General features: G+C 47.3%; 8 protein-coding genes and 1 non-coding gene across 9 annotated transcripts; 5 read left to right on the plus strand and 4 right to left on the minus strand.

The window, feature by feature from the left end:
* Positions 1-1,444: 1,444 nt before the first annotated feature.
* Positions 1,445-1,975, minus strand: ASPGLDRAFT_43206 (uncharacterized protein). The gene has a single exon (XM_022545771.1). The coding sequence runs from the start codon at positions 1,940-1,942 to the stop codon at positions 1,616-1,618; it is 327 nt and encodes a 108-aa protein (XP_022404776.1). The 5' UTR covers positions 1,943-1,975; the 3' UTR covers positions 1,445-1,615.
* Positions 1,976-2,347: 372 nt separating this feature from the next.
* ASPGLDRAFT_43210 (uncharacterized protein) lies at positions 2,348-2,798 on the plus strand. The gene is made up of 2 exons (XM_022545772.1): positions 2,348-2,383; positions 2,457-2,798. Exon 2 carries the CDS (start codon positions 2,592-2,594, stop codon positions 2,769-2,771), a length of 180 nt encoding a protein of 59 aa, XP_022404777.1. The 5' UTR covers positions 2,348-2,383; positions 2,457-2,591; the 3' UTR covers positions 2,772-2,798.
* Positions 2,799-2,970: 172 nt separating this feature from the next.
* Positions 2,971-4,710, plus strand: ASPGLDRAFT_43211 (uncharacterized protein). Its single transcript, XM_022545773.1, has one exon. The coding sequence runs from the start codon at positions 3,045-3,047 to the stop codon at positions 4,596-4,598; it is 1,554 nt and encodes a 517-aa protein (XP_022404778.1). The 5' UTR covers positions 2,971-3,044; the 3' UTR covers positions 4,599-4,710.
* Positions 4,711-5,228: 518 nt separating this feature from the next.
* Positions 5,229-5,905, minus strand: ASPGLDRAFT_1028580 (uncharacterized protein). The gene has a single exon (XM_022539434.1). It carries the CDS (start codon positions 5,728-5,730, stop codon positions 5,380-5,382), a length of 351 nt encoding a protein of 116 aa, XP_022404779.1. The 5' UTR covers positions 5,731-5,905; the 3' UTR covers positions 5,229-5,379.
* ASPGLDRAFT_43212 (uncharacterized protein) lies at positions 5,763-7,080 on the plus strand. Its single transcript, XM_022545774.1, has one exon. It carries the CDS (start codon positions 6,080-6,082, stop codon positions 6,965-6,967), a length of 888 nt encoding a protein of 295 aa, XP_022404780.1. The 5' UTR covers positions 5,763-6,079; the 3' UTR covers positions 6,968-7,080.
* A 1,830-nt stretch (positions 7,081-8,910) lies between these two features.
* ASPGLDRAFT_55337 (uncharacterized protein) lies at positions 8,911-9,879 on the minus strand (the record flags this gene model as incomplete). Its single annotated transcript, XM_022548131.1, has 3 exons — positions 8,911-9,345; positions 9,395-9,599; positions 9,667-9,879. The coding sequence occupies 3 exons, from the start codon at positions 9,877-9,879 to the stop codon at positions 9,101-9,103; spliced, it is 663 nt and encodes a 220-aa protein (XP_022404781.1). The 3' UTR covers positions 8,911-9,100.
* Positions 9,880-12,338: 2,459 nt separating this feature from the next.
* ASPGLDRAFT_118082 (uncharacterized protein) lies at positions 12,339-13,316 on the minus strand (the record flags this gene model as incomplete). Its single annotated transcript, XM_022539927.1, has 2 exons — positions 12,339-13,211; positions 13,278-13,316. The coding sequence occupies 2 exons, from the start codon at positions 13,314-13,316 to the stop codon at positions 12,339-12,341; spliced, it is 912 nt and encodes a 303-aa protein (XP_022404782.1).
* Positions 13,317-17,676: 4,360 nt separating this feature from the next.
* On the plus strand, positions 17,677-17,781 carry ASPGLDRAFT_t28. The gene has a single exon. It is a non-coding gene; the product is annotated as a tRNA-Met (tRNA).
* Positions 17,782-18,404: 623 nt separating this feature from the next.
* ASPGLDRAFT_22875 (STIMATE family protein) lies at positions 18,405-19,539 on the plus strand (the record flags this gene model as incomplete). The annotated part of the gene is made up of 2 exons (XM_022543227.1): positions 18,405-18,821; positions 18,883-19,539. The coding sequence occupies 2 exons, from the start codon at positions 18,405-18,407 to the stop codon at positions 19,537-19,539; spliced, it is 1,074 nt and encodes a 357-aa protein (XP_022404783.1).
* Between the last annotated feature and the right edge of the window lie 106 nt (positions 19,540-19,645).

Consider the following 19,645-nt stretch of genomic DNA (forward strand, 5'->3'; position numbering starts at 1 on the left):
GTAGGGCCAGGTCCCTCACACACTAGATATTTCAGCGCTGGCAGGCCCAGCGCTCTTTTGTTTCCTTCCTCATGCTAGTATTTCGCCAGATAGTCCACCAATAGATCTCATATTGAACGGGACCGTCACAATTTGCGCAGGGCATTTGGGCAGTACTCATCACAGGGCATTCCTCTAGCGCTAGCATAACCATTACTGTAGCTGGAGGATCTGCAAATTTTGATACGCTCTTCATTTTTCGTAGCATTCTTTGCCAGCTCAAGCTGGTTGTGCGGGGAACTAGGAGTCTGAGGACCATGCTAGACAACAGAGCTACTAAAGTTCAAGCGTCTTGTGGTGAATGTCATGTCGGCGGGAATCCAACCCGCGATCCCAGTTTTGGGGTAGAACCTCAGCAAAATCCCTCGCCTGGGAGTCCACTCGGTGTGCATACCACAGAGCACAGCCGCTAAACTACATAAGACTCTGTCATATAGCCTCGTGCAGTCCGGATTATCGACTCCCTGATTCCCAATCCTGAGCTTACCCGCTCCTTTCAGGATGCCCCCGACGCGTCGGGCATACATTTACGCGAGCCTTCATATACAAGCTCCTCCCTCTCTCCTTCTTCTTTCTTCCTTTCCCCATCGAATCCTTTTTGTATATAGCTAAATAGTAGCTTTCGGGCTTAGCCCCTTACACCAACTGTTGAAAGAGCCTGGAACCCATTTGGACCATTTCATATATCTTGCCTCTTTCTTAGTTTTCCTTTCACTCCCTGAAGTGCAGATATTCCTGACATGAAGGGCGCTTAGCTCTTGAGGTGATGGGGGAAAGTTCCAAACGTCAAACAGTATTGCCAGAACCATTATGGGCTGATTATCCTGTTCAACAAAAGAGCAGTGGTAAATTTCATACCGGGCGAGATAATGCGACAAGGTCCCAGGCACTCATCGATCGCTCATATCGCTTTGGAATTCAAATAAAAGCTCACAGAAACGCCCCCCTCCCCTCTTTCAACTGTGAAGGGATGTTAAGGGCTAAGCCCGCAGCGCTAATAACTAGCTATCATACAAGAGGTTTCGTTGAAGAAGAGAAGAACGGATGTCCGATCAGACAGCCTTTTATATACAAAAGTACGTTATGCGGGGTAGTAGTCAAGTAACCACTCCGATCATTCCTCCGACTAGCATATCGTTTATTCTACAGGCGCAGCCTGTGACAAGGGACAACCAAAGGCCAGGTACCACAAGTCATATAATGTTAATCAAGAAGGATATGGGATGATTGCTCTAAAGGATGTTGAAGGATTTCCTGCTTTTCTGATAAAGAAACGCCAAATACCTTTGTCATGGACTTTCCAAGAAGCTTCGCACAAAAATCTAGTGTCATTGATAGACTTCTACACAGAATCCAGTGTCACGGAGCATGAGCGCTCGCTAAGTCACATGACATGTTTGATTCCTTTGTGTTGATTTCTTTGTTCTGTTTTAGGGCCAGAGCCCCTCGCACATTAAATAGTTCGACGCTGGCAGGCACAGTGTTCTTTTCTTCTTTCCCCATGCTAGTATTTCGCCAGATAGTTCACCAATAAACTTCATATTGAACGGAACCGTCACATCCAGCTTGATTTGGTCTATGAGTATGTGCATCTGGCTATTCCACTAGGCGGCTTAACAGGGATTGTGGATTTCAATGAGGCGGATATAGCCACTGTGTGCAGGGAGATTCTAGATGGTCTCATTTTATTCACTTCCAAACTCGGCATATCACACGGTTCAGTTGACTGCAGCAATGCCCTCCTAAACGAGAAAGGAGAGATACAATTGGGTAGGCAAGACCTTGCCCTAGATTTCAGTAAACGGTTAACGATAACTCTAGCAAATGTTGGGGACAGTACATTAAACAGCAACATGCTGAGCAACTGGAAGTCAGATTTAGCAGCCGTTGGTTTCCTTGTCATTTGTCTCAGTGACAAAACTGCCTTGATTTCAACAGTCGCTCCTTTGAAGACTGCGCTATCAAGTCCAGCTTGTGGTTTCATAGAAAAGTCAAAAACGGAGTCAGCTAAAGAACTTTTGAATGTAAGATTGTCCCTTCTTTTTACAGTCAATTTTGAGAAAGGTGTTAACTTGTAAGGATGAATTATTGTATCCAGCAACACCAGGAGGGGCTGAAGCCTAAAGCGACATTATTTTGATGCACTTCCTTTGAGCCTCCGATTTGGCAGCCGAGTTTGTGAAGATAATTAAATTTCATCATGGCGCGGCAAATGTAACTAATAGGTTAATGGGAACTTATCCCTTATGTTTCGTCGCTCTAAAATTACCGATAGGAGAGTAGGGACGGACTGGAAGGTAGGAACAGACTGGGGACTAGGGACGGACCGGGTAGTACGGACAGACTAGAGAGTAGAAGCAGACCAGTTAGTAGGAGCGGACTAGAGGGTAGGGATGGACCGGAGAGTAGGAACGGACCAGAGAGTAGGGACGGACTAAGGAGTAGGGATAGACTGGAGAGTAGGAACGGACTGGGGGTAGGGACGGACCAGCCAGTAGGAAGAGATTTTGGGCGGGAAATCACCGAAAGGGTTCGCACACCTCAATGGACATATGAATATAAGACAGGTTACAGGTGAGCCGCCCTCGTTCAAAAGCTCGGGCGCGCCCCGAACCTGGTCATGCTTACCTCAGTTGAAGCGGGGTCTCTCGGATCGTAGCTCAAAAGGGAAATCGGGAGTCGATTATTCCGGACTAAACGAGGTCTATATGGAGAGAACTAGGCGAAGGTAGAGATGTATTGTCTATCGAACGTAGGTGCGTATACGTAGCTGATTGAGTGCTTAATCTACAATATGTGCGCACACGTCGACTATAAGAATCTCCTGGCCTCGCTGCTCGGGCCAACCATTTATCCGATTAATCCTTATCAATCTTCACCGGACGAGGGGGTTTAATATTCAACACATAGGATAAACATAGACTTGGTATAGTCAATCTTCTTGACCTTCTTTTGTTTCTCCTCCTCTCATTGAGTGCAAGGTACACAGGGTAGCCATGCATAAAATGTCGCACACAATCATTTCAGCCAATGAAACAATATCGAAACTCCCAACTGAAATCCTCTTTCATATCTTTTCATTCCTCCTGACGACCTCTGATCAAGGGATTGGTGATTTTGATGCACAATGGCGACCGCTTAGATTAGTCTGCCTACAGTGGAGAAATGTGGTCGACATGTTCATCTACTCCCATCTCACTCTCCCATCTCAAAACGAGGATCATGGTTCTTTGAGACTGGAGCGATGTCTAAAACAAATGGACCGCAGACCACATCGCTGGAAATACCTCCATTCTTTATCTTTAAATGTGCAAGGTGACTCTGAGCGGGGATACTGCATTTCACTTATCAAAGAAGCAACAAGAAAGGGTAGTGTTATCAATCAATTGGCCTTAACGACTGAAATCCTCTCTTTTGATCAAGCACTATCTGAGACAATTGCTGGACTCCCACTGACCTCTCTTGACCTGAGTGGTGTCAAATTTGGAATTGGCTTGAGAACAATATGGAAGTATTTCAACTTGCCTACACTACAACACATTCACCTGAGCCAAGTCACTTGGAGTGACGATATGCTGGATCTGCTAAGAAGCCTGAAATTTGATCAAAATTGGGTCTACTTAGCAGAGGAGCATATTGTTGAGTATCAGCAACTCAATCATCCTGATAAGTGTGAGCAATTGCTACCTGTTGGCTGCCATCAGAACCTCAAGTCATTAGTTCTACCAGTGCCTGCTGCAGAGCCAGATGTGGCAGATCTCCTATTTCTCTGGCCAGCTCACCTCAAGAGAGTGACATTTTTGTTTATTCATGATACACTCTATGCTGAAAGCTACCCCGCTCCTGTGATTGAGAGCCTACTGAATCTACACTGTGATTCCCTTGAAAGAATTGAGCTCCCGCCTATCCCTGGAAACGGACTACCAAACCTGAGTGCATTTCACAACATATCTGAATTGCATCTTCATGCATCCTCTTTCTTTAATACAACACCTTTTGATGCATCCTCCAAACTAGAAGCTCCTTGTCTTCAGCGACTCACCATTGACTTCACCAAACATGAGCCATTCTCAAGAAGTGTCGGGGGATCAGTAGACCCTGAAGATTTCAGCAACCACAAAGCCAATTTTCTAGAACACTTCATCATTACCCAGAAGTCAGGGCAGTCAAAAACCTGCCTGAGACAGATATTTCTCCGATTCGGCCCCGAGACAATTGCAGAGGATAGTATCCTATTGGAGCTGTGGTCAGCTGATCTTGTGGAGGAGGTTTCTGCAGTGGCAGCTTCTTATGATATCTCTCTGACATACAACAAACCGGTTTATGTTGAGGGTAGAGGAGAATTTCCAAGGAGAGTCTTGGATAGAACCCAGCACATGATATTTGACTTACTGCTCGAGCCACCAACCCAGGATGGAGTGCATGTTGACGCCATTAAAAACAGCTTAGGGCTTCCTACTGCAGAGGTTGAGTCTGCTATTGAGGGGATGCTGCGGGATGGAATACTTTTTACTACTGTTGATGCTGATACATTCGATATCATTGACTATTTTTCGTGAGCATATCTCATATTACAGCTGGAAGCCCGTGGGATGGACTGAATAGATTTTAGACAAAATTTACAATTGTTGTACTAGGCCTTGCAGAATCAAATGTATTATCGCGAGTATGGCTTAATCACTTCTACTGTAGCTTCGCATCCATCTTGCTCGAAATATGGTCGCGAACGACGAGGCTTGGCTGAGGGGCAACGAAGGGTACAAAGATGGCTGCAACGAAAACACTGGAGAACCATCTGATTCGCAATGCATCACGGCAGCTCAAAACATCATTTACTGTTAGCACGGCCCTAGAATGATTAGACCATACCTGTGGGAAGACCGCAATTGCAGCAGATCCCAGATGATTTGCTGACTTGAAATAACGTAATCCACAAGCGAGCGGGCCACCCAATTATCTCAGTATTGAAGCGGGGTCTCTCGGATCGTAGCTCAGAGGGGGAATCGGGAGTCGATTTATTCCGGACTAACGAGGTCTATATGGAGAGGACTAGCTGGACGAAGGTATATTGTCTATCGAACGTAGGTGCGTATACGCAGCTGATTGAGTGCTTAATCTACTATATGTGTGCACATGTTGACTAACATATAAGAAACTCCTGACCTCGCTACTCGGGCCAACTATTTATCCGATCGATCCTCATCAAGTATCTCAGACCGTAGATGCCGTCACGTGGGGCCCACGTGATCCAGGCTAAACCAGAAATAGAATTCCTGAACCTGGAGGCACACAAAAAGGGATGAATAAGCATCATCCCAATCGGGTTAGCTCAATTTTTGATCACGTGTGATCGTTGTGGGTCGCCTGAGATACTGATGATAAGGATCGATCGGATAAATGGTTGACCCGAGTAGCGAGGTCAGGATTCTTATAGTCGACGTGTGCACACATATTGTAGATTAAGCACTCAATCAGCTGCGTATGCGCACATACGTTCGATAGGCAATATACCTCTTCCGTTAAACTAGTCCTCTCCATATAGACCTCGTTAGTCCGGAATAAATCGACTCCCGATTTCCCCTTTGAGCTACGATCCGAGAGACCCCGCTTCAAAGATGGTTTATCCTTGTGCAGGAAAATAATCCTCCGCTTTTGTTCTGCCGTGGTAATACAGAGGGCGGTAGGAGACATAGCCACTACACTTTCTTGTAATTTACGTACTGGAACTTATGGCCCGTGGGGGCGGCACTGGTAAGGCTGACTGTCTGACACTTGCAAGGTTAACCCCGGGCTCGCCTACCATAGCCCCCAGGAATGTAGCTCACCATCAGATTTGTTTTTGGGTGCTGTAATCAGCCTGGCATGGCTGCGAGGCGGACGAGAGGAGCAAAATGGGATTGCCATTGAGAACATAAATAGGCCTGGTTTCTCATGATACCCTCGATTCATTTTCACATAACTATAACAATTCAATCTTATTACCATTTCCTACTAAATTTCGTCCATATTTCATATTCAATCAGACTATATCATTGTAGCCATGCTGCATCATCCCTTCAGACTTCTCCTATCGATCTTTTTAGGGCTGGCGGCCTTGACCCAGTTGGTGCTCAGTGCACCGACGAAGGGTGTAACCGAAGATACCAAAGTACTCGGTCTCAAAGCCGCGAACTTCGAAAGTAAAGCGCGTGTATTATTATATTCATCGGACAAACAGACTGCCTGGGGCCGGTTCCCTGAATACAGAAACAAGGCAGACACCCAGGAAATTATCAATGCCGTGAAGGAAGTCGCTCTTGCGGGATATGGATATTTCTCCGGGACATCAGGATATTTCAAAACCAATCTCGTCGCTGCCATGTATGATGATCAAGACGGGATTTTTTTCTCGACCATTCCCCATGGAAAGTACGTGGAGGAGCTAGATGGGGATATCAAAAAGGCAAGAGAGTGGAGAGCAAAGAGGCAACAGCTCAGGCAAGAGTGCAAGCCAGAGGACAAGGTTTTTGAAGAGTCCAACAGCTTGAAGCCAAATGCACCCGGCTGGGCCACAGCGGCGGGACAGAAGAAATACAAACCTCATGCTGAGGACGGCGTCTTATATTATTATGAGAAGGCAACGGGGACCAGGACCTCTGAAGTTGCCGAGCGGAAAGAAACGGAATGCTGGTGGCTAAACAGCCCGAAGACCTACATGTCTGTCTTTGGATTGATGCCAGGCGAACATATTGCCAAATTCCACCTGGCTTGTGGAGAGGACAATAACAACCTTTCTTGCGAGGCCATGCTTCAGCACTTCCGTATTCAGCAGGCACCAACGGCTCCACTCACTCGCCGATCTATGGGTGAAATCGAAGCACGAGCAGCCGCAAAATCAAAACATGAGGACCAGGACCTCAAATGCAAGCAGAAAAAAGACGAATTGTGAACAGAGCAGGTAGTTCAGGATGGATTATGGTTGTGTTGATTATTATTATTATTATTTAATCAAGTTTATTGTCCATACCGAGCCCCAGAGCTATGACAGACCCTTATTCGTGGACTTGAGGCCGATAGCCATTCTACAGTCTCTTATCCCTATAAGTTCCTGAGGCACTAGCCTCCTTCTATACTCTTTCTGATCCTTTTCCTCGCCCCAAACCGCCTGTATGCGCAGGGCTTTCGAGCAAAATGCTCTCCTTGTGTTTCAGAGCCGGGTGGGTGTGGCCTGAGCTGGAATTCAGCTTAGGCTACCCTCCCTGCTACCCTTCTCCTGTTCTAATCGCCTCCTCCAGTGTTTTCAGTCCCCATTCATCATCTCTTTGGGCCCTCTCCACCCTTCGCTGTAGGCGTGTTCGTGGTAGAGCTACATTGGTGCTGGCCAAGAATTGTAGCAGCGCCTTAGTCGCCTTGGGCTCCCCTAAAAGTCGTCCTTGTGGGCGCTCCTCTGTAGCGGTGGGTCTCATAACCCCGTTTGTCTCCAAATCCTTGTGGTTGTGTTGATTTATGATAATGTACTTTGTATCTTCCTTCATGTCGTTGATTCAGCGTGTTTCCTTTAACCAAGGACGAATTTGCATTCTACTAGAACGGACAATATGCAGTTGATTGTATTTATATTCTACTTTATAAATAGGATGTTTCATACAACTAGGAACCGATTACTTTCCAAATAGTTGAATTTAGTCATTTTCACGAGCTTGGCTGCCGAACCGGAGACTCAAGGGAAGTCCATCAAAATAATATCATTTTAGGCCCATGCCCCTCCTGGTGTTGCTAGATAACAGAACTTGTCCTTTTTACAAGTGGTCAACACCATTTTCAAAATGACTGTAAAAGAAGGTCAAATCTTACATTCAGAAGTTCTTTAGCTGATTTTGTTTTCGACTCTTCTATGAACCCACAGTCTCATATTGATAACACAATATCTGCTGGAGTAACTCCTGAAATCGACGCGGTTGTATCACTTAGACAGATCACAATAAAACAAACAGCTGCTACATCTGACTTCCAGCCACTCAGCATGTTGCTACTTGTGACGGTCTTGAGCAATAGGAATCTATTAGTGTGACGGTTCGAAGCCTCAACGCCAGCTTGACGCCTCGGTGGCTGATATCGACAGATGCCACCACTTAAGCAAACAAAGAAAGCACTTAGCACGGCCATACAACTCATGGATGAGAACCTTTTTCTTCCTGTAGATAGATTCCTCTTCTCTTTTCTTCTCCAGATTCGATATTCTCGTCAATGGCTACACTAGCTAGATAGGGATATCATTTCGTCAGTATCTTCTAGTCCGAGCCCGTGACAATTGGTAGGCTATCTGACGAAATACTAACATGAAGAAGGAAAGGAAAGACGCCGGGACTGCCAGCGCTGAGTTATCTTGTGTGTGTGAAGGGGTTCCTGCCCTATATCCAAACAGACCAAAGTAATCAACATGTTATCCGCTAGCGAGCGCTCACACCCCGTGACACTGCTGAACATATTATCTCCAATATTTCTTAAAAAATTTTGTTAGTCCCTCCTAAAGATCTAGGGAAAGGTCTTGCCTATCCAATTGGACCTTCCCTTTCCTGTTCAGGAGGATATTGCTGTGATCAACTGAGCTGTGTGATATGCCAAGCTTGAAACAGATATAAACAAGACCATTTAGAATCTCTCTACAAACAGTAGCTATGACTGCCTCACTAGTCACTGAAATCCACAATCCCTGCTAAGCAGCCTAGTGGAATAGCCGGATGCATGTACTCATAGACCAAGTAAACCAAGCTGTATTTTGTGCAGAAATCCGTCAATGACACTAGATTTTTATGTGAAGCTGCCTGGAAAGTTCATGACTTGGGTATTTGATGTTGCCCTTGTCACGGGCTCGGACTAGTAGATACTAACGGAATGATATTCAATCTAAACTAGTGTAGCTATCAACGAGAATATCGAATCTGAAGAAGAAAAAGAAGTCTATCTAGGCGACGGACCGTCTTTATAGACATTTGTGCGATGTGGCCTAAGCCCTTGTTTTCCCAGATTGCTTGTATGGCGTTGTTTGACATGTTGGTGGTGTTTGTATGGCGTTGAGCCATCACATTTGAGACAGCCTCGCCTTTAGATCCCTCGACAGCTGTTTCCTCGAACTGGATATTTCAGCTCGAGATTCGCCTCCAACGTTCAGTGTGCTATCCAAGGCGCTCGTTGAAGATGACTGAGAGATGTGCGTGTATGAGTTGCTATATATTGGCGGTGTCATTCTTGCACTGCTCTGGCGGCTAGTTCCTAAAGCCTCAACATAACCTTCAGGTAAGCCCAGGCTAGTGGCCACTGGTGGATCTATCATGTATTAGGAAAATGCAACAAGTCCCTGGAGAACCTTGCCTACCTGGGTATTCCTGCTCTGTTCCAACCAGTTCCGAGTTTGAATAATTGGTGGTCTCTATCGATGAAAACGCCTGCTGATGCGACTGCTCCTGCGTGACGTCCACTTCGACAGTCAGTCCATGATGCACGATTTCACGAACATCACCGTCATTTGTCTGAGGTTGTGTCGGCTCTGCCACTGAACCTAAGTGTCCAAAATCAGTAAGCTATGAGGCGTGTCCACTGTAGGTCGAGCATAGCAACTGCTGAGGGCGCGTTCTGGCTTGAAAATACATCCTTGACATTCTTATCCTGGAGGCCACGGGTGTTGTTTGTCTCTGGGCCCTTCTCAGACACTATCAAGCTGTTTTCTACCGGACAAGTCTCCTCAAACTCAATATCAAATTCATTGCGAACTGCCGTTGTACTCCCACTGGAGGAGACCCTCAGGTCTTGAGAGTGTTGGGAGGTTCCTGGAGTACCATTCTGGGTGGGAATGTTTGCCATCGTGGGGACACATGGTTTAGACGGAATGGGACTAGTCGGGGGTGAAAGGCGTGCTGGAGCAGAAGGGGCTTGGCACGGCTTCCAACGAGAGGTAGGAAAGGCATGTGAGCGCGGTTTAGGTGGAGAAGGTTGATAGCAGAAGTTGATATTCTCAAGGCTGATATTCATTGTTTAAAACAAACTTTAAGAGAATCGAAAATGAGAGATAGAAAATGGAAAGGGAAGTGATGATGGTATGCGAAGGGTTGATAATCTTAGACGGAAAGATAGGATTTGATAGCCCAAAGCACAAACATCATGCAATAGATTCAGGCATAATGGCACACGGCCCACAGACCGCAAAATCCATTGACCTGCATGCTGATCGACCAGAATAAAAACAGTGACCCGGCCATTTACATCTATATATAAGTTATATATAATCATAAGCTCAACTCGGTACAGCCCCATCAATAAGCGAAAAATCCAACAGTAGAGATACGCAACCAAACAACACAGGATCCGCCGGGCACATAATTGCCCTTGAAAGTCAGCCCAGGTCGGGCTACTAGCAGTATGAACAGCTCCCAAACAACACAGGATTGCAACGGAATAGCTCAGCACAATGAATCTCGAATGTAACCAATCAGGCGTATCAGTTGCTCACTTGAGGCAATCAGAAAGCGTGCCCAATGGCCCATCAATTCCAGGCCCTGGCTGGGTGATGCAACAGGAAATCCCAAAAGCCTGTTGGCAGGATTAGCGGCAAAAACGCGGCATTTTTGCCATTGCTGTTCAGATCCGGCTGGCTTTGCAGAGGTAACGCTCGTCGACGCTGGACGATTCGGAGCAAGCACTGCCGCCTACCTGGACACGACCATGGGCCGGCCAGCAGGACTCTGAGTGGCGTTCCTCCGGGTCACAACGCGATGACCGCAGGATCATACCGCGCCAGTAATATCAGTGGCTCATACCATGGAGGCGGTTAATGGATGTCTGACGGTTTCACAGGTGCATGCCGACGGTGAGGAGATGGAGACGGAGCGGTCCTTGTTGTTGTGCGGTCATCTCCGATAGGTGAAGATGGTGGGAATCGGAGCGGTCTGATCCGGTGCGCATGATGGGGAGCTGGAGGCAGCGTTGGCGAGGGAAGCAAAGGAAGTGAGAAGAAGTGGTCGTCAAGTGACGCACCCGCGGTCTTATATAGTCGGCGGACGACGACGTGAAGGCGGAGACGGACGGCAGTTTCCCGCGTATAGCGTGTCAGGATAATCCCAATCAGGTATACACTAAACCGCATCGGGTGTGCGACACACCGGCGCTAAACCCGAGCGGGGGAGTTGCCGAAAACGGCCACGGTCTGGTAAATGCGAATTGTACGCTCATATAGTTATAGTAGTTATATATATTGTAAATATGAGTATATGGTTAACCTATACATGTCCACATATATATATTGCTGGATGTGTCTGGGTGTATATGCACATATATTTCGATAATATGGACTTTGAATGAAATGAAGTAATTCCTGATAATCACCCACAAAAAAGCCCTGCAGGATTATAGACCGTCTCTGGGTCTCTGGGAGCGCTAACTTGTGCTTTACTATATATGGTTACCGGAATGGGTCTAGTGTGGTCGATTCCATGGCGCGTTCAGAGGGAGGAATGCTTCATGTGTTTAGACCTCATCACCAGCCAAAATGGTTCCACGTAAACGGAGATTTGACGATGACATTACATGGAAGCCATCCTTATCAAAACACCAGAGACAGAGTCAGCATGATGCTCAAACACATCGAACTTCAGGTGACCCAGCAGATGGCCATACATTCCTTGCCTACACTAATCTTCCTGATTATCACAGGCGCGATACCCATTCCCTTAGCAGCTGTTCATCATAGAGCCCCACAGTCGCCCAAAGATCCCTCCGAGCTCCTATCCAAAAAGTATGAATATGATTTGCCTGGAAAAGCCTTTTACCACGTTTATAGAAAGATGCAGGACTTGGTAGGCTATCACGCTTCCATTGGGCATTGGCATTATGGGCTGAGAGTGCCTGTATCTCACGCGACGGCTCATGATTCTATCTTCCCACCCAGTCGATCCCCTCGCCTCGCATCTCGCATCCATGCTGACAACTGTCTTATTCCTTCCGCTTGAATCTCTCTACCTCCGTTCTCTGGTATCCTCGTTTCTCTCATCGCGAGGTTCGTCCTCTGCTTTCCACTCTGACGCCCGCGCGCTTGGAGTATGGGGCGGCGGTGGTTCTCGAACTGCTATTCTTACCTACAAGGGCAAAATGACTCTTATTGAGCGTGCGAGCTGCGGTAAATGCAAGCGTATGGGGAATCATCTCTGGTGCTGCTATCAGAATTGGCAAGAAGTTCTGTGGCTTGGGGGGGTTTTATAAAACGAACTGGTAAACATGGACACATGCATGAGCATCATTATGTACTATAATATGCACAAAAAGACAGATCACCCCCTCAAACAAGACTTCCCCCACAAAGCATGACATCGCGCGCTCTCAAGGATATTCTCCGTCGCACCCATGACACTTTCAAACGACTCATCAACACTTCCCTGCACCTCTCCATTCCCAACATCTACAAGACTCTTCACCCCAAAGGACTCCGCGGGGAAATACTGATGCATGACCTCGGGCACTACTGATATACAATTTAACACCCGCTGTTGACAAAAGTGCATCATCGAAACATCAAAGGCCTCGTCCTGCGCGCCGCCGAGGTGTGTCAGGATTTTCCTCGCGCCCTCACCGGATACACCATATGCGAAAGAGCAGACAGGGTTCAAGGACCAATATACATTCCGGCGGTGATCAGGGAGGCGATCAACGTAATTTTTGGCCCAGCCGATGTATTTATCGTGCGGACAGACGCCAGTGTCTTCGTATACGATCGTCTCGATCCTGTCCTCCCAATATTCACCACAATGCCCTACCCAAAGAACATCCCAGGCGCGACCATACGGCGCGGTGGTCTCATTGTCATTATACGTATGCGTCAGATTCCTCACCGCCTCTGCAATCCTCACTGTCTGCTCTCGGATAGTTACGTCCCAGTCAACGTCGTCTTCGATGATCAGAGCGGTATCGAGATCCGATTGCCAAACATGCTTTAAGAGATCGAGATGCGCGAGCCATGCGGCGCTGGCGCCATGGGTTGGGTGTTGAATTTCTTCGGGACCGAGAGCTTGAAACGCATTCACGAGGTCGGGATGAATAGGCGGTTGCTTAGGGATCTTAAGTTGCAGGCCCGTAAGTTGCGCAGCGGCCGACAAGCCTCTCGTCCGCCATGAGGGAGCAGCGGAAAGGACAAGAATTTCTTGGAACTAGTGCACGAATTACTATCAGCGCATTGTTCATGAATATGAAACTTCAAACGATAGGATACTTACGCCCAGGGTCGCGTTCCCTGCGCCATGCGTTGATAGCATATCCGACAATGCGGGACCGGCGCTCGGACTGGAATTCGGCACAGAGCTCGAAGGAAGACGAACATATGTCGGGCTTGAATCTCGGAATGCAAAAAGGTATAACGAAAGCAGAATACAGGCAGCTGGTATCGCAAGATAATACGGACGCGGTAGGGCCAACAACATCTTCCCTGCGGCTTTTACTACTTTCTCTTTCGCAAAGAGCTTGGCAAGTTTTGAAGGGGGCCATAGCTGTTATATTCTCACCGGGCATGGCGTTCTCCGTAACGTGACTTGTGGTCTGTGTGTTACCCACAAGATGAAGATTATCAACCTCTGCGGCCAATAATTAAGCATAATCTGACGCCGGCCTTACCCGTGTCGGGAATAAGGCTCCAGTGGCATGTAGCTGCAGCGCCGCAAAATCTCCTGTTTTGCGGCGTATTAGGGTATCGGATGGTGTCTGGTGGAATAAAGGCCGCAGGCCGTCACGGGCTCGGAAACTAGCAGATAAAACGAATAATATTCATATCTAGACTAGGTAGCCTAACGACAAGAATATCGAATCTGGAGAAGAAGAAAAAGAAAAGGAAATCTATCTAGGCGATGAACGGTCTTTATAGGCATTTGTGTGGTGCGGCTTAAGCCCTTGTTTGCCCATATTGCTTGTATGGCATCGTTTGATATGTTGGCGCTGTTTGTCTGGCGTTGAGCCGTTGAGCCGTCACATGACTGGCATCCAGTCTCTTTCTTTTGCAGATGATGTAGGTCTGCTTGCCTCAGGACATTCTGTCAAAGAGGTCTGTGACAAACTGCAGAAAGCAGCCAAGGCGGCTATTGAATGGGGTCATGATAATGTGGTCCAGTTTAATGCAGGAAAAACAGAAGCAGTCCTGCTTATTCGCAAACGGGGCCGGGAGCTGAAGGATCAGATTCAACGAGCATGAGTGGAAGTAGATGGCCACTGTGTGCCCTTCAACCCAGAAGCAACCTGATGGCTTGGTGTCTGGCTTGACTCCGGCCTAAATCTCAAGGCCCATTATCAGACCTGCATGCGCAAGGCATGGGCTGCAGAAAACCGGGTACAACGCCTATGCCAGACTCATGGACTCGCTCCAGGACTGGCTCGCCAAGTTCAAGTTGCGGCGGTGCAGTCAGTAGCCCTGTATGGAGCAGAACTCTGGTGGCAGGGCCAGAAGGATCGGCTAGCCGTCTTGTGGACATCGTGTGACTGATGTGGTTTGGCTAGAGGGGGAATCCAAGGCTTGAAGGCATTGACATGGAATGGAGATTGGAACATCTTTAGGGAACGACACGGTGAAGGGGAAAGGAATTGTGTGGCATTGGAGTGGGGGACGCAACAACTCCGACCCTGGGGTCAGTGGCATCTCTTGTACCATCGACCTAGGCAATCCCCGTTCCTTTAGACCGTATCTGCTTTCTTTTCCCATATCCATGCAGGCCAAGGATGAAGTTCAGCTGCTGACGCGTCTGTTCTCCCGGGAAAAGGAAATCTCTGGAGGGCCCATTCGCGCCAGAATGCCCAGAACTTCTCACATCCAACAGTTGCAATTGCTCGCGAAGGGCTACACCTTCAATATACGAACGACCCAATGCATCCCGGTGGGCCTGGTCCAGGTCACAAGAAGAGGGGTGCGGTATTTTCGCTATTGGATGGTGAGAATGGTGGGAATGCAGATGTCAAATGCGCCCAAGTGATCAGGAATTGGTTGGACAAGAATAGTGCGGATGGTGCCAACTAGTGAGCAGGCTGGCTTTGCAGGTGGAGAATAGGTACCGTCTCCAGCACTCGGGTGGTGACAAGGCCGCCATCACTGTTTCAGGTTGCAAAATCGGCAGAGCAAATGAAACCTGACAGAGAGTAGAGGCTGGAAGACCGATAACACAGCCAAATATCGAAATCCGGATATCGATTGCTTTCGCGACGCCAGATTGTCATTACTACCAAAGGAGACGGTAGAGGGAAGATCGGAGGCTTCTTGCTTCCGTGATTGTCAAGGAACCTCCACTACCCTGCAGGGTCAAGGATAGCCATCAAAGCAGCTGCAAGTTGTCGAAACTGGGTCAGACGACACATCGGCGACTCCGTAGTTCAGGGGGGGAAGATAATGAATGCTCGGAGCAGGGAGAGCGCCTTACCGAAAGAGGGCAATCGTCGGATAACGCGGCATCCTTTGCAGGGGGCAGTGCACCGGCTGGGAAGGATGGAGGGAGAAAAAGAGAAGAGAAAGTGCGTCGTCCTTGGAGGGGATCGGGTTGGGGTTATATAGTTCAGTCGGGGGATGGTGGAGCAGCTTGGGAGCGGCCTAACAGCAGCGCGAGATGGCGCTATCCCCAACACAGTAGGCGCTATATCATAAATGGTACATAGTTTTCCCGTCGACGGCAGGCGGTAGGACCCAGCAGAAGCGCGGTTCAATGGGAGCGGATTCCGGCGCCCCGCTAACCGTGTCATCGTATACGACATACAAAGGTGATCAATACTAATACTACTAAAGATAAGCCATTACTATGCTTGTTTAGTGAATATATAAAGATATTTGTTAGAATTTCGCCAGTCTTCTAATTAAAAATTGCACCGGTCAGCACTCGAACAGAAACAGTATTCAATAACAGTATTTTATTGGGATGAATAATCAGCTTTATGAATGACAAAAAAATGTTTTATACTCTTTTGGGTTTGGGTTGGGTTCTGGGTTACGAGCTTCAACCCAAGGTTGGGTTTTGGCGATGTCTATTCGCAAACCTAGGCTAAGACAGGTTCAATTGCTATCCTCCAATTTTCTATGCGATAGAAGCTTATAAAAGAGGGATTGATGTAGCAAATGATGGATTAGCTGTAACACACTTAACACACTCCCTATACGCAACTAATTCAAAACAAGTAAACGTTAGTGTAAGCAACAGAGACATGGCAAACGTATGTACTAGGGGAATTCTGATCAGACAGCAACCCACTTACTACCTAACTCCTATTCTGACCGGTTGGTAGACTTCCAACCAGGTCATTTAGTTGGTACTCTTCACACCCCCATTTTAAGGTTTTTTTCGATCGATCTTTATACCATGCAATTACCCGTTGAGATAGTATATTTGTAGTCTCATCCACAGAAATATTAAGGAACTCACTCCTCTGCAGCTCCTTCACGACCTCCTCTTGTAGCTCATTATAGGACTCATCCAGGAGATTGTCGGCGATTCGATGGCGATCAGGAATTTGGTAAGACGGATTCAGCGCATAAGGTCTCGCATTTCCTGTTGCTCAAAGAGGTGGATAAACTATCTCGCTCCAGCAAAGCAAACCTGAGCTACTAGCTGATCAAGAGTGCTGTGTCCCGGGTTGAACTCAAGTTGTCTTAACCTAAAGCTACCCTTTATTATACAAGAAGGAATCGTTGAAGAAACAAACAGAGCAGAAACGGGGGCGGTCTTTTATGGTCGTATGGGAACGATATTCCGAATAGTATTCTCACGATCCCTCTCGGGGGTTAGGGGCTGAGCGAAGGGGTCACCGATAGTCCTTGTATACCAGGGAGTCGTACGAGAGTCGTTGATAATGGTTTCAGACCCCTTGCCGGCTGCGTTCCGTGCTGGCCTTAGCCAAACTGTCATCCTTTTGGGTTCGTACGAGAACCCTATAACACTTGGCACTCATAGTGCTTTCTTTTTACCTCTTCATCTCAGAAGAAACTTCTTTTGCCCATTGTCTCATCATCAAACTGGGAAAGGCATGAGTGCAGAAGATTAATGGGAATAAGACAATTGAAAGATGTAATATAAGAAGAGTAAATGAAAGGAGTAATGGCTGATGGGATCTTGCTTCCATGGAATTGACTATCTTGAAGAGAGGGAAATACCTGCATTTATAGCTTCGTTGGGAACCCATCTTCATATTAATTTACAGTTGTTCTGAGTGTATGCTTCGCTTAGAGTTCACCACTCAGGATTCAGCTAGTCTCCATGAACTTTCTACTTGTGTATCATCTTGTATGGTAGATTGGACGACCTGGGCAATTTTGAGGGCTGTTCATCAGACATGGCCGTCAAACTACCCGCGCAATATAAAGGGGGGTTGAGCAGCTCGGAGGCCACGTGACTGCTCACTGAGCAGGCCCTGAGTACGCACTGAGCGCTCGCTGAGCAAGCCTCTTGAGTACCCTCATTAAAGCGGAGGCATCCAGAAGAGGAAAGTCACGGTCGCTCTAGAAAAACAGGTACGTATAGGTACATATCAGAAGAGATAACAGCGTCGGAAATCATTAACGGTACTTTTTGGTGGTTATAGCAGTAGTTCCGCGAGTTATAGTAAATTATTTTAATAGGTTATAAAGCTAAGATTGGCTGGATCAAGTATCAAGTTGCCTCCATGGTCTAGTTGGTCATGACGTGGGTCTCATAGTCTTGTGACATCCCTGGTAACAGGGTTGAAATCCCGAGGTCACCAGTTCGATCCTGGTTGGGGGCAATTCTTTTTTGCTTTTTTTTCTCTTCTCCCTTAATACCCACGATTTAAGGGTCTCAATTAAATCATGACATAGCCTCGAGACCCTTTCCCCGCTTGCTTTTAATCCTGACCGTAACTAAAAAAGATCGTATTATTCAATGAAACATCCGGCTGCGCCACTCACCGCCTGCGGGATGGGGCAGTGTTAATAGAGTCAATTATGCCTGGTGAGAGTCATTTTCTCTTACCAATAACCCAATAAACAGTGCTTTTGCTGGCAAAAGATCTGTGCCTTTTTTTTTTTTTTTTTTTCTCCTTTTGGCTTTTCTCTCATGCACAGAGCGCAGAGTCTCCATCGGCAATCTCCAACTACCACAAGGAACAATTCATGAGTACTTATAGTGAGGCGTTAATCTGTTGTGCTGTATGCCTTGTCTCACTTGTCAATCGCCAATCGCCCCTCTAACGCCATCTGATCGTCAACCTCACCAGCCGCCCGCCATCCATGTCTGTCTGCCGTGTGTAGCGACTAACAGACAAACATAATCGCTTTCCCTCATTTCTCGTCCCTCGTTCCGACTTTCCTCACAACTCCACTCTTTGTTCGAGAAACCGCATGAGGTGCGAATCGAATCGAATCGGCCATGGATTCGACCCTCGCTTCGTTGACTGCAGCGACCACCACCACCGTCCTTGCAGCAACGACTACCAGCATCCTTTCAAACCCTACATCGTCTGCAACCCAAGCTGCGTCTCATGTGGAGGTTAACCCCCAAGATAACGGCAATGGAGAATGCAGACTGCTCGGATCATTTTCACTCATCGTACAAGCGGCACTCGGAGCGCTAGCATTACTATCTTTGGTATACAAGCGATGGAGGGAAAGGCCGCAACGGCCAGTCAAGGTGTGGGCATTCGACGTTTCTAAGCAGGTCTTTGGTTCAGCGATGCTACATCTTGCGAATCTCTTGATGTCTATGTTTTCTGCGGGCCAGTTTGACATCACGAGCACATATAAACCGAATCCGTGTTCGTTTTATCTGTTGAATATCGGAATTGATGTAAGCTTGGCTCTTTTATCCGATAACCGAATCAGTGACTAATCGCTCCAATTTTTGTTAGACTACCCTTGGAATTCCGATCCTCATCTTCATCCTTCGAATTCTGAACGCTTTAGCGTCATATACTCCCCTCGCAAACCCTCCCGAGTCTATCGAATCCGGAAATTATGGGCACCCGCCCCGTGCGACATGGTGGTTCAAGCAGTCCATAGTCTACTTCATAGGCTTGCTGGGCATGAAGATATGCGTCTTCTTCCTTATCCATTTCATACCGTTTATCGTCAAAGTGGGTGACTGGGCGCTTCGATGGACGGAAGGGAACACGGCTGTTCAGGTTATCTTTGTCATGCTGCTGTTCCCTTTGATCATGAACGCGATCCAGTACTACATCATCGACACCTTCATCAAGAAACCCATGACACCAGCCGACGAAATGCTAGCCGAGGAGGACGACCGCGAAGGTACATTAGTCGATGAGGAGAACAACCAACGCAATGCCTTGCTGGCAGGTCTGGAAGATGACGGGATTCTAGATGCGGAAGAAGGCCATGCAAAGAACGGGAAACCACTGGACTCGCCTTCGCATGCTAAGGAAGCTCTGCATGGCTTCAGTTCTATCCGCGCTATGTACGATCACACGGTCGGCAGGATGCATAGTTCTTCATCATCGTCTGGATCAAGCAGCAGTAGCCATAGCCGAGGATCCGGCAGCTTTTGACTTGATGAAAAGCTATTGTTTTACGAATGTTTATGATGACCAGTTTTATGTCTATGACGTTGATTGATGGGTTGGGCGTATGGGATTAGTTCTGTGCTTTTTGTTC

The sequence above is a fragment of the Aspergillus glaucus genome, assembly GCF_001890805.1.
Source record: "Aspergillus glaucus CBS 516.65 unplaced genomic scaffold ASPGLscaffold_3, whole genome shotgun sequence".
NCBI lineage: Eukaryota > Fungi > Ascomycota > Eurotiomycetes > Eurotiales > Aspergillaceae > Aspergillus > Aspergillus glaucus.

Excerpts from the sequence above, each read along its gene's own strand:
- ASPGLDRAFT_43206 (XM_022545771.1), bottom strand. The coding sequence starts at position 1,942 with ATGACAAGGAAACCAACGGCTGCTAAATCTGACTTCCAGTTGCTCAGC.
- ASPGLDRAFT_43211 (XM_022545773.1), top strand. The coding sequence starts at position 3,045 with ATGTCGCACACAATCATTTCAGCCAATGAAACAATATCGAAACTCCCA.
- ASPGLDRAFT_43212 (XM_022545774.1), top strand. The coding sequence starts at position 6,080 with ATGCTGCATCATCCCTTCAGACTTCTCCTATCGATCTTTTTAGGGCTG.
- ASPGLDRAFT_1028580 (XM_022539434.1), bottom strand. The coding sequence starts at position 5,730 with ATGTCTCCTACCGCCCTCTGTATTACCACGGCAGAACAAAAGCGGAGG.
- ASPGLDRAFT_43210 (XM_022545772.1), top strand. The coding sequence starts at position 2,592 with ATGAATATAAGACAGGTTACAGGTGAGCCGCCCTCGTTCAAAAGCTCG.